Source organism: Tachysurus vachellii, chromosome 8 (genome assembly GCF_030014155.1).
Source record: "Tachysurus vachellii isolate PV-2020 chromosome 8, HZAU_Pvac_v1, whole genome shotgun sequence".
Lineage (NCBI taxonomy): Eukaryota > Metazoa > Chordata > Actinopteri > Siluriformes > Bagridae > Tachysurus > Tachysurus vachellii.
In genome coordinates, this window is record NC_083467.1 from 23,691,221 (window position 1) to 23,706,833 (window position 15,613).

A 15,613-nucleotide genomic window follows, 5' to 3' on the forward strand; every position below is an offset into this window, starting at 1 on the left:
ATTCTTATGCAAGGTACTGTACTTTTTATGTGAGCATTCTTTGCCATGTCGATGTCCCATTTGAATATCTTTTCATATACGATCATTTCCTTACAATTCTTCCAGGAGTATTTTGTCAATGATTTTACATAGGTGTGACAAATGAAATGAATAATAGTTCAGGAGGTACAACAATCTGCTGTTGTAGTAACAGTTAGTTAACACAGTTATGCTGCAACACAAAAACAATCACAATAATCACAAACATGGAACTGCTAGTACAGCCCATCCTTTACAATACACAGTATCGTTTATACCTTTTTATTTATTTTATCTTTTTAACATTGACATGATTACTTAGCGCACATGGGCAAGTGTGACTTTTTGTGACTATATTGTCTTTTCTTCAGTTATGAAACTGCTGATTGTATCATTGTGTGTGTGTGTTGATTACACTTCACACACAGGAAGAACCTGGCAATGATCATTTGTTTTTCACTATGTGCGTCTATTTAACTAGTGTCAACGGTGGAGTCTTTCACACTCATAAGCAGCTGCCTGTTTGCTACAACTTAGTGGATTTATCTTCAGAAAAAGAAAAAAAACTGAATGGTAAGAAAATGTATCATTTAAAAAAATCTTACAAAAAACTTAAAAGTCATTGCGATAAAAATAAAAAATCCAGGAACAGTTGTACAAAAAAAGTTTCTTAGAATGGAAACAGTAAATGTTTAAGTGCTTATCTATTGTGCACTTTTGAACCTAATTTCACTTTATTACTTTGCCTTATTTCACAGAATAATTTAGGCAAAAATGTTTCTATTTTCTATTTATTCCAAAGTTATATTGCATGCTTTGCTGATGTAAAGTAATGGAATAAATCTATAATATTTTTTCCATGAATACAGTAATCGGCTAAATCTTCACACATTGTAGCTGTAGTTGTTTTGAATGAACAATGCTGTCAAATTTTCATGGTATTACAAAGTCCGTATTTACAAATTTGCCTACAAAGTAAAAGTGTAGTTCATCACATAGTGCTGAATGATACTCAGTTGCTCCTCCACTATATGCAAGTCTGAGTGACATTGATAAAGGTCTAGATACTGGATATTTTTCAGAAATGTATTTAATGAAATCGACTTTCTTTAGAGAAAAAAATGTGTGCAATTCACACAGAAAGTCTTCTTTTCCAGGCCAACATATCAAACATGGAGGATGATTACAGTTACTTCATGAACTATGCAGGATTTGGGGACTCCTCACCATGTATCAATTCCCTGCATGAAGTAAACGGCATGGTGGTTGTGATCGGCTACATCGTTGTATTCTTCTTTGGTCTCATGGGGAATAGTTTGGTGATGTTTGCCGTGTGCACCATGAAAAATCACAGAACATCTACAGACATCTACCTGATGCACTTGGCCATTGCAGACCTGCTCTTCTCGCTCACGCTGCCATTCTGGGCCGTCTATATCAACGAATCCAATTGGGTTTTTGGCACTTTTCTGTGTAAGTTGATCTCGGGTGTCCAGGAGTTGTCGTTCTACAGCTGTGTCTTCCTGCTGGCATGCATTAGCATTGACCGCTACATGGCCATCGTCAAAGCTACTCAGTTCCTCTCAAAGCAGCACAATGTAGTGAGGTTAGTGTGTCTGTCTGTATGGATAGGGGCTGCTGCTCTGTCCATTCCTATTGTGGTTCAGCGAGAAGCACTGCAAATAAACAGCTCTGATGTAATGCGTTGCTACGAGAATGTAACAGCGGATAAGATGGATAATTGGCGTGTGGGTTTACGAGTCGTTCGTCACGTCCTTGGCTTTTTCTTTCCACTTGCAGTCATGCTGGTCTGCTACGGCTGCACGGTTGGAACTCTGTTTCGTTCACGTAATAGCCAAAAATCAAAAGCAATGAGAGTGATCTTTTGTGTGGTTTTGGCTTATGTCATCTGCTGGCTGCCCAATAATGTGACTGAGTTTGTAGACACACTGTTACGAGGTGGTCTGATCAGCGACACGTGCTCTACACGAGATAATCTGGAGGTGGCCATGTACATCACTCAGGCTTTGGCCTTTATGCACTGTGCCATCAATCCCATTCTCTACGCCTTTGTGGGCAAGAAGTTCCGGAACCATCTGCTGGCTTTATTCTTGAAAAAAGGACTGGTGACCAGAGCAACGCTTAGTCGCTACCGACCTGGCTCAAACTACAGCTCGGGAACCACCAGACACACTTCTGTCACGCTATAAAGCTTCCATTAATCTTAATACCGGTTTTGAAGTAGAATAGATTTCCCACATTATGTGCTCACCTCAGCAGGACTTTCTGCAGATCACAGACGTCATAAGTTCATAATTTTTTTAAATATGGGCATAATTAAAATTCCCTGTAAAGAAATAAGAGCAACTGTGTGGGTATAAATTGGGTGGGGCTTTGAGTTCATAAATAGTTCAAGCTATGTTGTTAAATAAAGACATTATTTTCATTCGTTATCTTGTATTTTCAAATAATTTGTTAGTCAGCTAGCTAACATTAGCTACCTTGACATACATTGAGAGGAAGTAACATAATCTTACTGCTAACACAGCAACTATAACACTTACAGGTATATTTTTCCTAATCTATAATGCTAATAATAGTTGGCTTGCTAGCATGATCAAACTTGACAGGATTGTTGAAATTTTTCAGGATTAAATGTTTGTAATCTATCTGGCTAACTGCACTTAGCTAGCTATCAGAAACAAATAGCATTTTTAAAATCATATGCATAAATGTTCATCATCTCTACTGCAAACTTTAGTTGCAACCTGACAGCAATTCTGAGAGGATTTTTCAATGTTGCTCATAAATATTTCTAAAATATTTACTAGCTTAGTAACCCTGGCATGATTCTGGGATTATTTTAAGTCATTATGATAAATGTTGTTTATATAACCTGACAGATTTCTCTGTGGAAGTCATATTCATAAATGTTTCTAATCTACACAGCTAATAGCAGTTAGTTAAACTAACATAATAAAATTTTCCAGATTCCAGAAAGGATTTTATTTTTCATATTAACAAATACCCATAAACTCTAATGCTAATCGTTGCTAGCTAGCTAACAACGATGAACAAACCAAACATGATTTCTGGAGTTATTTTTTATCTATCCAGCTAACAATGGCTAGTTAGCTAGCATGAACAAACGAGCTAGCGTGAACAAACTTTCTACTTTTATACAGCTAACGGTAGCTAGGTAAGGTAGATAATATGAACATACCTGAAAGGATTTCTGAGTGGACATTAAGCCATATTCCTAAATGTTCATATTAGACCATATTTAGATTTGTCAGAACCTTCGCTGTTGATTTTAGCTATCATACCTCCCTGATTCTTTAAGAATAAAGTATACTCTTGGGTTTGGGGTGTCTATTCATAAGTATTTTTTAATATAATGTTGTACAGTATGTGAACTCAAAGACGTGTTGGTCTGCAGACAGATCATTCTGGCTCAGCTTGATTTCTTGAATTTTAAACATTTTGTTTAACATATCTTCATTCTTTTTTAAGTATGTTTCAGACCTGTTTGTGGATTCTAACCAAAATTGTGATGATAGTGGATGCGTTCCATAAAACATTTCATTCCATGCGTTCCATTTTTTTTCACTTTAAAATCCCACCTAAACTAACGCCTGTTATCAGAAGAAATTATGAAGAAGGACTCCATTATATCAGAATTGTTTATCTTAGTAACAATAGGGATAGAAGAAAAGGTACAAACCAATGGTTCAATTAGAGAGACTGGAGTAAAGAGGACAGAAATAGGAACAAAAGAGGAACTGAAAAAATGTTTGCAAAGATACATTTTCTAGCTTTTTATTTTTACTATTTTATTCCTGCCTTTCTTTCTTTCTTTCTTTCTTTCTTTCTGTCTTACTTTTATTTTTGACAACATAAACAACATAAATTACTCCTTTTAACATTTTTTTTTTACATTTCTTACTTTAACTACACCCAAGGGACAGATCAATAATAAAAAAAAAGCTTATCTTACTCTGCAGATGAAAGTTCTGTAGTAACACCTGGGAATGTTTTAAATAGATCTGCTTAAAATATGGCATATGATTTCTTAACATTACTGTTAATCTAAGAGTGGAAATGCGCCATATTTGATGTTTTAATGTTATAAGAACAAATAATAAAAGAAATTTATGAAATAAAAAAAAAAAAACTCTTTTTTCTTTCTTGCTTTCTTGCTTTTCTTTTTTAACTCATAATCTCTTAATGAGTCATGACTGTACTGAAGAAAATCTCAAAACTGATAACAATCTGTAGAATTTCCCCAACACCTTTTCTTTTAACCTTTACTGTTTTTTTTTGTTTCTGAAACATTCATTTTCAAATAAATATAATCTTTATACAATATATATATATATATATACACAAAAAAATATAATAACAAGTCTTTATCTTGTTCTGTCTTTTTTTTTAAGTTAATAAGAAACTGTGTTGTGTTACACAGAAACTGCAACCTTCACCCTTAAGACATTTCCAAAACTAAAAAAAAAAGTCTATACTGTAGACTGATTTAAAAAACTGATAAATAAACACCTCCTTACTCCCACGATTATACATAACATATTAGAAGTAGAGTGCTAATATAAATGTCATCTGCAGCCAGAATGGTTGTCAGAGATGCTGTTATAGAGAATGAATAAATACCTTCAGATTTAACTACTCTATACTGAGGTGATGCTTTATTTGGAACATCTAGTGGTTAAATAAACTGTAGGTTCAAATCTATGAAGTGTTAGGAATAATTGTTAGACATGAGCATGTAAGGAATAATAACAATAATTTGAGTGCCGTGGAATATGACCTCACAAAGGGACTTGAATATAGAGGCAAGGGGTGGCTCAGTGGTTAAGGCACTGGGTTACTAATGAGATTGTGAGTTCAAATCCCAGTCAATCCCACCAATATCCCATCTGGATAAGTGAGTCTGCCAAACACTGTAAATGTAGAGGGCTCCCCTGCCTCCAATCTGTTTTTCCAAACATATCAGTGAATCAGTAAGCTTTCTATGGCAGAGTCTTCAGAGCAGAAGACGTTGCCCTTTCCATTTTCTTGGTAGACGCCAAGCAGGGCCAAGTCTTATGTCACTGTATACAATATTATACAGCAACGTTAGCACAGCAGCGACAAACACAACATCAACAATGGCGGATGTTGCTTTACTGTTAATGCTCATGGCTTTGCGGACCTACACTGGCATCCAAAGGCGGCGAATCCTGATTTAAAATGATTTTAAAATGGCGCTGACGATGTTCTCTTTTGTCTTGTTGTTCACAGTAACCCCGCCCCCAGCCCCTTAAGACCATACCAGCAAAGTTTTGGTCCTACTTAAGAACCACTTTTCCTGGTTCAGAGCCGGTGCTTTGGGTGTCGAAAAAGAAAGAACTGGTTTTAAATTAGGCTCTGGCTCAGATCCAGCATTCCAAACTGCCTTGGTGGAAAAGGGGCATTAAGTTCCAAGAGAAACTGTTAAGCGTCAGCAAACAAAGATAATCTTCTTCTAGCTTTGTGGAAACAGTTTAAGGAAGAACCACGTATACCACAACACACACACACACACACACACACACACACACACACTCATATTTAATATACATCTCTATACACCACTTTTTTGCCTTCAGACTGTTTATGTACCACCATGGTCCCAGAGGACCGTTGTTTCATTTCCCTATCTACTATCAGCTACGTATATATATATATATATATATATATATATATATACATATTCGTATAAATATATATATATATATATATATATATATATATATATTTATATGTGTGTGTGTGTGTCCACACTTTTGGCCATACAGTGTACAAATGTGTAAGTTGGTTCATCATAAACATTTTAATAGCAAGCACGTAAACAATTGCAAGTCGCAATATAACTAATAATGATATCAGAACATTTATCATAAATTATTATAGTATACATTCTTTTTTATTTTTATTATTATAGTATACAATCTGGTATAACACTAAAGTTGCGTTATTACGTCACAAAGTGTCCGACGCATGCGCGTGCGTGCATGTTGGAGGAGGAGGATACCGGCATCAGCTGTAGGTTATCTCTCTCTGTGTGTGTGTGTGTGTGTGTGTGTTCATCACGGAATTTTGTCATTAAAGGTAAATAACCTTTTTTAAAGTGTATATGTTTGATAGTGATTCTGTCTGTATTACATCTACAGCTCATCCTATCACCATGGCAACAACTTCTACAAGACCGGACTGCTAATGTTATTTAGCTTTGTAACTTTTCCCAGCTAGCTATAGATTTAAACTGATGATACACGAATAACAAATATATTTCATCTGCATTCATGTAAGTCACAGCCTGTGCGTTAAACCGTTCTTTGTGTATTTAAAATAAAGGTTAGCTATAGCATAGCATTTAAAGCTGTTCATTTAAATTTCTCATATCAACTAGCTTAGATTAGCTCGTTTTCTGCACCCGTTTTCCGACCTGCCCCGCCTTTCTTCTTTTTGATTGGCTACTAGTAGCCATTCGCGTCCGACTCGCGTCCGTCTCTGATTGGCTAACGCTCTTGATTGCAAACTTATAGCCAATCGTATCGAATAAGGCGCAATACGGGTAGCAACCATAAACCAGACGACTAGGTTTCATTTTACTCTATGTGATTAATATTTTGTGTTGTTTTTACTTCTCTATTTTAAAAACAGGTAACAGTTTAATAAAAGAAAGCAAAAGAATATGAAATATATTATAGTGTGTAATAGATTATAATGAAGAGCAGAACATAAACGGCACATATTTAGTCATATAGAAGAATTTACCAATGATTGACAGTTATTATAAATGTTTTATATATCTAGATGTTCTTAGTATTTTCAACCTGGATATTTGAGTTCCTGCTGCCTCCAGGATTCAGTCTGATATCTAAGTTTAAAGCAGCTCCACCCTGTGTAAACATGTATGGCTGAGTGTTATAAGTCTAAATGGGAAAGATACAGAAGCTTTTGTAATGTTTGTCACCTCTGTGCACACAGGATTCATTACTGGACATGAAAGCAGTTTTAACTCCCTCACTAATAAACGAAGCTTGAGATTCCTCGCAGCGATGAGACGCCAGAGATCATCTTCACCGGTGTTCCAGGATGGTGTGATGCCCTCGATGAAAACTCTGCTGTTCCTGTTCATCCTGACGTGGCTTGTGGTGACGATCCACTCAGACGAAGATTATTATAAGCTGCTGGGTATTTCTAGAGAAGCCAGCACTCGGGAGATTCGACAGGCATTCAAGAAGCTCGCTCTGACCATGCATCCGGACAAAAATCCTGTGAGTTTCCTAACTAGGAATGAGTAAATAGAGTGATGAGTAGTGTCAGTGCCTTACAGTGCCAGAGTTTCCTGTATGGTTCTGAGCCCTCATAGCTACCTTGTGTGTGCATGCCGTGTGTGTGTTGCCTTTTACATGATCTAGCTGTGTATATGCATAAGTATACATGCACATAAGATAAGATATACCCTTATTCGTCCCACAATGGGGGATGTATATATAAATAATATGGATATGTGTGTGTGTGGTTTTCCCACACACTCTTCATATATTTGTGTGTGTAGTGTTTAACATGCTTTACTTGTGTGTGCGCTTTAGCTTTGTGTGTGTGTGCTTTACCTTTGTGTGTGGTGTTTTAGATGCTTTAGCTGTGTGTGTGCACTTTAGCTTTTTGTGTGTGAGGTGTTTCACATGCTCTGTTTGTGCATGCGTGTGTGTGGTGTTTCACATGCTTTAGCTGTGTGTGTGTGCACGCACTTTATCCCTGTGTGTGTGTGTGGTGTTTCATGTACTTTAGCTGTGTGTGTGTGTGTGTGAGGTGTTTCACATGCTCTATTTGTGTGTGTGTGTGTGTGTGTGTGTGTGTGTACAAGCATGCTTCTATAAGGAATGGTCACACCAATTGTTATAATTGTGTGTGTAGGTGCATGTGTGTGTACATGGAAAACTTTGATGGACTCAGGTTCCACCCAGAATGTTGGACCCAGGTTCCACTTTCCTCTGTATTTTTTTTTTTGTTTGCCCTTTTGTGCATTCACTCTACATATTGGGGTAAACCTGTAGAAGCTTTCATGCCTGCGTTTTGTTAGCTGTAGCCAGCTAACTGTGATGAGTGACGTATATTTTCTTCCTCAAAACAGTGAACAGTGATCTCTAAATGTATATCACCAAAATATTCTGCTTTTTCCCCCCCAAAATAATTTATTTATTAGATTGTGCAACTGATTACATGACTGTCTGCTCATCAATCCTCATCATAGCCTTTTTTCCTAATGTACCCTTAGAATGACGAAACAGCCCATGAAAAGTTCCTTAAGATCAACCGTGCGTACGAGGTATTAAAAGACGAAGACCTGAGGAAGAAATACGATAAGTACGGAGAGAAGGGATTGCAAGACGAGCAGCAGGGAGGCAGATACGAAAGCTGGAACTATTACAGATATGATTTTGGTGAGTTTGACAATAGAGATGATCACAGATCTCAGGCAAATCTAGTTGGTTTCTGATCCACCGATAAGACATGTTCTTGCTCGGTACAGGGATGGACTGTTCCTGTTCGAAAGTTTCGTACAGGAGACAAGGTGCTTAAGCTCAGGACAGCTGCTTTCTGATTGAATAATTTGTGTTTTTCAGGCATTTATGATGATGATCCAGAAGTGACTACTTTGGACAGGGGAGATTTTGGTAAGTCTGTCTCTCTCTCTCTCTCTCTCTCTCTCTCTCTCTCTCTCTCTCTCTCTCTCTCTGTCTCTGTGTCTGTCTCTGTCTCTGTCTGTCTTCTGTCTCTTTCTCTCTATCTCTGTCTCTCTCTCTCTGTCTCTGTCTGTCTGTCTGTCTCTTTCTCTCACTCTGTCTCTGTCTGTCTTCTGTCTCTCTCTGTCTGTCTGTCTGTCTGTCTCTCTCTGTCTGTCTGTCTCTCTCTGTCTGTCTCTCTCTCTCTCTCTCTCTCTCTCTCTCTCTCTCTCTCTCTCTCTCTCTCTCTCTCTCTCTCTCTCTCTCTCTCTCTCTCTCTCTCTCTCTCTCTCTCTGACTGTCTCTCTCTCTGTCTCTCTCTCGCTCTCTCCCTCGCTCTCTCCCTCTCTCTCTCTTTGTCCATGCTGGGAGCGTTTGGTGGCAGAAAAAGTTGGTTTTAACATTTCTTCGGCATCCAGAATGAACAAAGCAGTGGTGGTGCTTGTCAAAGTGGAAACTCTAGTTAGTCATGGTGTTAAGTGGAGATTTTGTTCTTGGTTCACAGCTACCTACTCCACCTACCAGAGTCACTGTATTTCTTTTTTTTTTATTTGAACCCTTCATCAGGGTTCACGTGATATGGAAAGTTTGTGAGAGGTATTAAAACAATCCCACTTGTATGAAAGAACGCGGCCTTTAAACATATCATTGTTCAGAGCTGGATGAGTCGTTTAGGCTGTGGCACGAGGGTAAAGCATATTAGGTGTGTTTTCTGTTTCTGTCACTTTTGTTCTGTCTCTTTATGGAATCTTTAAGGTTGGGGTCCTTAAATATACTTGGTGGGAGGGAAAATCTCTTCTAAGCCGTGGAACAAATACTTGTGCCGGTAAACGTAAACGATAACGTCTTAGTAACAGAAGAAATTGTCAAAGGACGAATATTATTAATTAAAATAAAATTTAGAGGAAACAACATCTTCAGAAATTTGATGATAACGCGTGTTTAATTATTGGACGGGATTGGAACGGCACCACTAATTTTACAGTTGACAGGAATGGGGAGTTGTCTCACAACGAGTCAAGTGCCGAAGTAGGAACAGAACACAGGCGTTAAACGATATACTTTGCTAAAGGTTTCTGAGAATGGAGTAAGCGGAGCAAGGCTGGATAGATTTTACTTGTAAAATGTGTGGAATAATAGAGTGATTAATTCCTTTTTTTACCTGATAGTCAGACCATCACTATGAGTTACATTTGATTTGATTATAAAAGTGAAACCAAAAAAATCTCTTTCTTTTTAGGGCAGTAGGAAGCTAAAAAATATTTTGCCAAAATTATAGTTTGCATGCTCCAAACTGTTAAAAGCAACAGTTAAAGGTCTTGAAAAGGACATACAACATCTAGAGAGTGTTCTTTTAAACAATAACGGAACTGGGCAAAGCAAATTTTTGAATAAAAAGAAGAAAGAACTCGGCTCACTTCTACAAGAACGAGTAAAAGGAGCATTAATAAGGGCAAGAGTCTGCTCAGTCAGCGACATGGATTCTCCCACCTCTTCTCACCTTTTTTTTTTTCCTTCAAAATACAAACAGCTCAGCGGTTGACGTGTTGATGTGTGATGCTTGCAGTCAAACTGCAAGAGTGATCCTGCAAAAGGCAGGTGGCCTTGGCTTAGGTAGACATCTCTTCTTAACGAGATCAGTAGAGGTTAGCCTGTCTAAACTCACACCCTTTAATCGGTCAATGCTTCACGCATGGAGAACTTTTTTTAGTGTACAGAGAGAAATCCACGAACCAGGGCAATGGGTTTTAGAGGAACCACTTCTCTTCAACTGAATGATCCAGGATAGATTTCCGTCTTCTATGAAGGTTTGTGCATGCCTGCAGCGAAACGGCATCGTTGTTGGGTCACCTCCTGTATAGGGACGGGTGGAGATCGGTGGAGGCCGTTAAAGAGGTGACAGGCCTGAAGTCGTCAGGTCTTACATTTAAAGCTGGTGAAAGAAATTCTAAACGTGCAACCAAGTGGTTATGGCGAGTACATTGGAAGGGGACATGCTGGACATGAGAATCTAGAAGGAATTCTCAAGAATCAGAGTTTCTCCTGTAGTAAATGATGAGCAAGAAGGTAAAGTTGTAGGTTCGATCCTGTCCTTCAACACCCCTCAGCCTGGGTATGCAGAATCTACAACACAGTACGCAATATACCACATCACGGTTAAAGTGACACATCAGGACTCACTTAGAAGGCAAAAACCTTCACTTTCTTGTGAGGGACAGGTGGAGGACCCTGTATAAACCCCCTGCAGAAAAGCAGACGGCTGATCGGCAGCGGAAGATTATTCACGGGGCGATAGCTACAGACAGACATGTGGCACACCTAAATACACAGTGGGTGGGGAGTATAGGTTTTGTGGAATAGCAGAAGATTTAGAGTATTTGTTGTTAAGATGTAGAAGTCTTTTAAAACTTCTTATCTGCTGGTTTCAGGCATTCGATTAACCTTTCTCAGAAAAAGTATTCATCGGAGGAGTAAAGTACAGTTTTTTTTAAATAGAACGAAGGTATGTTTATTAAATGATTTGATAGGAACTTTAAAGCTAGCGATCTGGAAAACAAACAAGGAAAAATAAGGTGCTACAACTTGGTTAGTATTGATAGTGAAATGATGTTTGTCTAGTAGCTAAAAGGTTAAAAGTAGAATTCGCAAATTGGAGCATTTATACAACTAGACAGAAAAGAGAAACAAATCATTGATCACGTGTTTCTTTGAAAAAGCCTTAATATGCAGCTTCATCGGGATTTTGTTGACACGCCTCAGAGCCTCTGAATCAAATGTAACCTCATAATTATCAGTGTCTTTCTCTTTCCTTATATAACCTCATTCATCCTCACGTGTGACTTAACTTTGCGATATTATTTCGTGCAGACGCAGCAGTGAACTCCGGCGAGGTTTGGTTTGTGAATTTCTACTATCCCCGATGTTCCCACTGTCACGAGTTGGCTCCAACGGTGAGACTCGCCTGCTTTAATACTACTCCTAGAAATAGTACTATTAATAACAGCTCGTAGGAAAGGCAATTACAATCAAACCCAAAGGGTGTGATCAGGAAAAGTTTCATCGACTTGTGACTGTGTTTTGAACTCTTTTCTCCTGATCAACACACACGGTTGAACTGCTCAGTGGCGGGAGTTTGCGAAAGAGATGGACGGCGTGATTCGGATCGGCGCGGTAAACTGCGGAGACAACACCATGCTGTGTCGCAGTAAAGGCATCAGCAGCTACCCGAGCCTGTTCGTCTTCAGAGCCGGCATGGTGAGACACACACACAAACACACACACAGGCTCACAGTGCACCTAATTACCACCAATCCCACTCACAGTGCAAGGAGTTGTTGCATAACGGAAAACAGATGATGGATCGAGAATAAAAATCCATCCTGAAAATTATTTTTCCATGACACCGCGTTCTGGAGAGTTTTTTTTTATTTTTATTTTTTTATTTATTTATTTTTTTTACTTTATTAAAAGAACGGCATATGTCACTTTATAACAGTTTACATGTAGCCGTAACGCCGAGACAAGTTAGTTCCTGCTCTTTCTTTCTCTCTTTCTCATCAGCATTTCCTTTTCACTCTCGCTTCCTTTCTATACACATCTCCAAAGACCTACTTCACCTCTTTTATTGGTCTTAGAAACCAGAACATTTGGCGAATGCAAATGAACACACCCAGGACTTCATGTTCCAGCTGGAGCTGCATACAGCCGTGCGGACATACAGAAATAATGCACACCTTCTGATGTAACAACTGAAGGGTTGTTCTTCGCTAACGCACTTAAAATGGAGGATCTTTTAAAAGCCGGCTTAAAAAAAAAAAACGTGCCATCAATCTGAAGTTGATTATTTTCCTATACAGTAGATCCGGACGTGTTTTATTCCTTATATACTTTTTTATTTTGTCTTAAGTAATTAATTGAACATGACATGTCATAGTTGTTAGTCATTTATAGTTACGTTTAACCTCAGTGAAACATCCGTGAGGCAGGTTAGTACTCACTGGTGTTTATTATTTCAGCCATAAATAGTCGCTTCCTGACCAAACTCTCATCTGTTCTTTCACAAGAATATAAGAGATATAAAACACAGGTTTTCAGGTTACTGAGAAACCACAAAGGCTGTCATCTTGAACAATTTCCTGTATCAGAAAACCTAGAGTTTCAGCTCTATCGCTGATTAATACAAATACTGGCTTGTTTTCGTTTTCTTCTTATGCCTTGCAAAATTGTCTCCAAACAATTCGCAACACAATCCGCAAGTGTTGAGATTGAGGTGTTTGTACATCATGCACAACAGCATGGTCTGTGAAAACCAAAGTGACTCCTTATACAAGCTGTGAAGAGTGGTGGTGGTGGTGGTGGTGGGATGATGATATCTGCTTGTTTTGCAACTGCAAATCACTTGTTTGTTTGGCACTGATTAACACCCCCCCCCCCCCCCCACACACACACACACACACCCCCAACCGTAATTTGAAGGTCGTATGCTGTTTATTTTTGCACAGATGATCTCTTAAAGTCACTGTGCACAATGTTTGAGAAATGCTTCAGAAAACTGAGTCGGGCCGACTAACAAAACAAACGTAGCCAATGAGCCGAAAGGGGCGTGTCTTTCAATATACGGCAGAGAGAGTGTTCAGTGCGCGTGTCTGACATTAGCAGAAAGCGATTGAAACATTGACATGGCGGATAGCTTTGCCTCAGGTTCTAGGTGTTGAACGTCGTCTTTCGCATGAAACAGAGCTAAACCTTTCACTGTACAACACACAGTACTACAAAAACACATTTGTATTACCATAGTATTACTCATCGAGTTCATTTACTGATAAAAATATCCCCTCGGCCAACTGCCCCAGCAGGTCCTGCCATAATAGTTGCCTGGGTTACGTATGTATGTGTGGGGCGGAGCTATTAAAACAGGGGTGACACCCATTTGGGTTAGGGACGTGTTTGTTTCGGTGATTTCAAATGTCAACATTGGCTTTCAAACATCGTGCACCCCAACTTTAAGTTCCACTGAACCAATTATCTGCTGAACAGATCACAAATGTACAACCCTTTTGTTCTCATTTCCAAATCCAAATCCCGTCACTCAGTGAGCTTGTAACAGGACATTAATCTAATGCGTTTCCGTGTTTCCCGTCTTCAGAATCCAGAGAAATATTACGGCGATCGCGCCAAGTCCAGCCTCACCAAATTCGCAATGCAGTATGTGACAACCAAAGTGACGGAGCTGTGGCAAGGTACCGCGACTCGTCATCTCACCCGACATACACTTGTCCTTATGTCTGGATCATTTTCACTGTGCTCTTACCAAGACTTTTGATTCCTGCTCTTCTTTTAAGGGAATGTTTTCACTGAGATCGAACAAGCGTTTGCTGCTAAAATCGGGTGGCTCATAACCTTCTGTGCCGACACCGGAGGTAAGATTCCAGCACTTTAACTTCCTAAACAGCTGAAGCGAAGAGACCTGCAGTGGACTTTTTGGTTCCTTGCGCACAACTTTTACACGGTTAGATATAACGTATGTACCTTCCCAAATAAAAGAAGCTTAAATTCGAATTAAATGACGTTAACAAGTAAGTGACTGCGTTTAATGACTTTTTTTTTCTCCACCAAACCTCACGTTTTTTCAGGAGATTAAAGCCGAATGAACTTAGTAGCAGGAAGTCAGAACATTTTCAGCTTTTTTCGCTCGAGCTACAAAGTGGGCCGTCTTTTTTTTTTTTTTTTCTTCAGACCTTCTAGGCAGATCTGCGATGAGTGATGTATAGTTACTTCCTCAAAACCACTAACTGTATAGTGTGCAGTGTTATAGACTGAACAAACTAATAGCTGTATCTGTAGTTGCTTTATATAAGGTAAATAACTGTATATACAATATATCAGAGAAGGTTCTACTTTCAGGTTTCCAGGTAAAATGATCACTTTTTTTTTATTCACCTTAAGACAGAGAACACAGGAGAGGCTGGTTAGAAACTCAGTAACAGGAACTTACTTTGTCTCGACCAGACCTTCCATTACATTAAATGTTAACACATATATCCAGCTAAAAAGCACAATGTGTTGATTTCATAATTTAGTTAAATATGTAACAGTAGGGAAATCAGTGTGGTGTAAGTGGACTAACCCAATTCAGACCTTGCTTTTATAACAAAAACAATCCACTCACGGGTGTAATTATGTGTTGCGTCTTAGTACGAATATGTAGCTACTAATATACTATAGCTCGATTATGATTGAGATCTTTATCTTTTTTGATATATACAGATTGTTTGGAGTCTCACACGCGACAGAAGCTCGCCGGAATGTTGGTAGGTATTTGATTTATTTATTTCCTTTTTTAGTGAAATCTAATCAGGATGTTTCACCACACGGTATAGAGATAAGAGCTGTTGTATAGTACAAGTAGGGGTTGAAATTAAAGTGTGTGTGTGTGCGCGCGTGTGTGTGCTGTAGAACGGTCTCGTGAAGGTGGGCTGGATGGACTGCACCTTACACACCGATCTGTGTAAAAGTTTTGACGTCACGACCAGCGCGACGGCTCTGTTTCCCCCCGGCAGCTCCCTCACACAGGAGGGCAGTGTTCTGGTAAGATCCAGTTCCATCATTTTCTTCTTCTGCTTATTCCATGTACTTATTCTTTCTCTCCTACTTCATTATATCATTCTCTTTCTTAACACTTCTCTCACCTCTTATTCCTTCACCTCCCATTTCTCCTCTACCTCCCTCTGTAACCTTTTTACCTTTTACTTTGTTAATCATCATTATATATATATATATATATATATATATATATATATATATATATATATATATATATATATATA

General features: G+C 38.6%; 2 protein-coding genes across 4 annotated transcripts in view; both read left to right on the plus strand.

Moving 5' to 3' along the window:
- The first annotated feature begins 485 nt into the window (after nucleotides 1-485).
- cxcr2 (chemokine (C-X-C motif) receptor 2) lies at nucleotides 486-2,471 on the plus strand. The gene is made up of 2 exons (XM_060877005.1): nucleotides 486-591; nucleotides 1,176-2,471. The coding sequence occupies exons 1-2, from the start codon at nucleotides 589-591 to the stop codon at nucleotides 2,226-2,228; spliced, it is 1,056 nt and encodes a 351-aa protein (XP_060732988.1). The 5' UTR covers nucleotides 486-588; the 3' UTR covers nucleotides 2,229-2,471.
- A 3,585-nt stretch (nucleotides 2,472-6,056) lies between these two features.
- dnajc10 (DnaJ (Hsp40) homolog, subfamily C, member 10) overlaps nucleotides 6,057-15,613 on the plus strand; it is a 33,440-nt gene continuing 23,883 nt past the window's right edge. The window contains exons 1-10 of one of the 3 annotated variants that reach the window (XM_060877014.1): nucleotides 6,057-6,096; nucleotides 7,045-7,334; nucleotides 8,339-8,504; nucleotides 8,688-8,738; nucleotides 11,655-11,737; nucleotides 11,910-12,041; nucleotides 13,933-14,026; nucleotides 14,129-14,206; nucleotides 15,054-15,097; nucleotides 15,243-15,374. In XM_060877014.1, coding sequence (XP_060732997.1) covers nucleotides 7,116-7,334; nucleotides 8,339-8,504; nucleotides 8,688-8,738; nucleotides 11,655-11,737; nucleotides 11,910-12,041; nucleotides 13,933-14,026; nucleotides 14,129-14,206; nucleotides 15,054-15,097; nucleotides 15,243-15,374 — 999 coding nt within the window. In that variant the 5' untranslated portion in view covers nucleotides 6,057-6,096; nucleotides 7,045-7,115. Of the gene's footprint in view, nucleotides 6,163-6,256; nucleotides 6,359-7,044; nucleotides 7,335-8,338; nucleotides 8,505-8,687; nucleotides 8,739-11,654; nucleotides 11,738-11,909; nucleotides 12,042-13,932; nucleotides 14,027-14,128; nucleotides 14,207-15,053; nucleotides 15,098-15,242; nucleotides 15,375-15,613 lie in introns of those variants that run through there. The other 2 variants (XM_060877012.1, XM_060877013.1) reach the window with 2 other exon arrangements.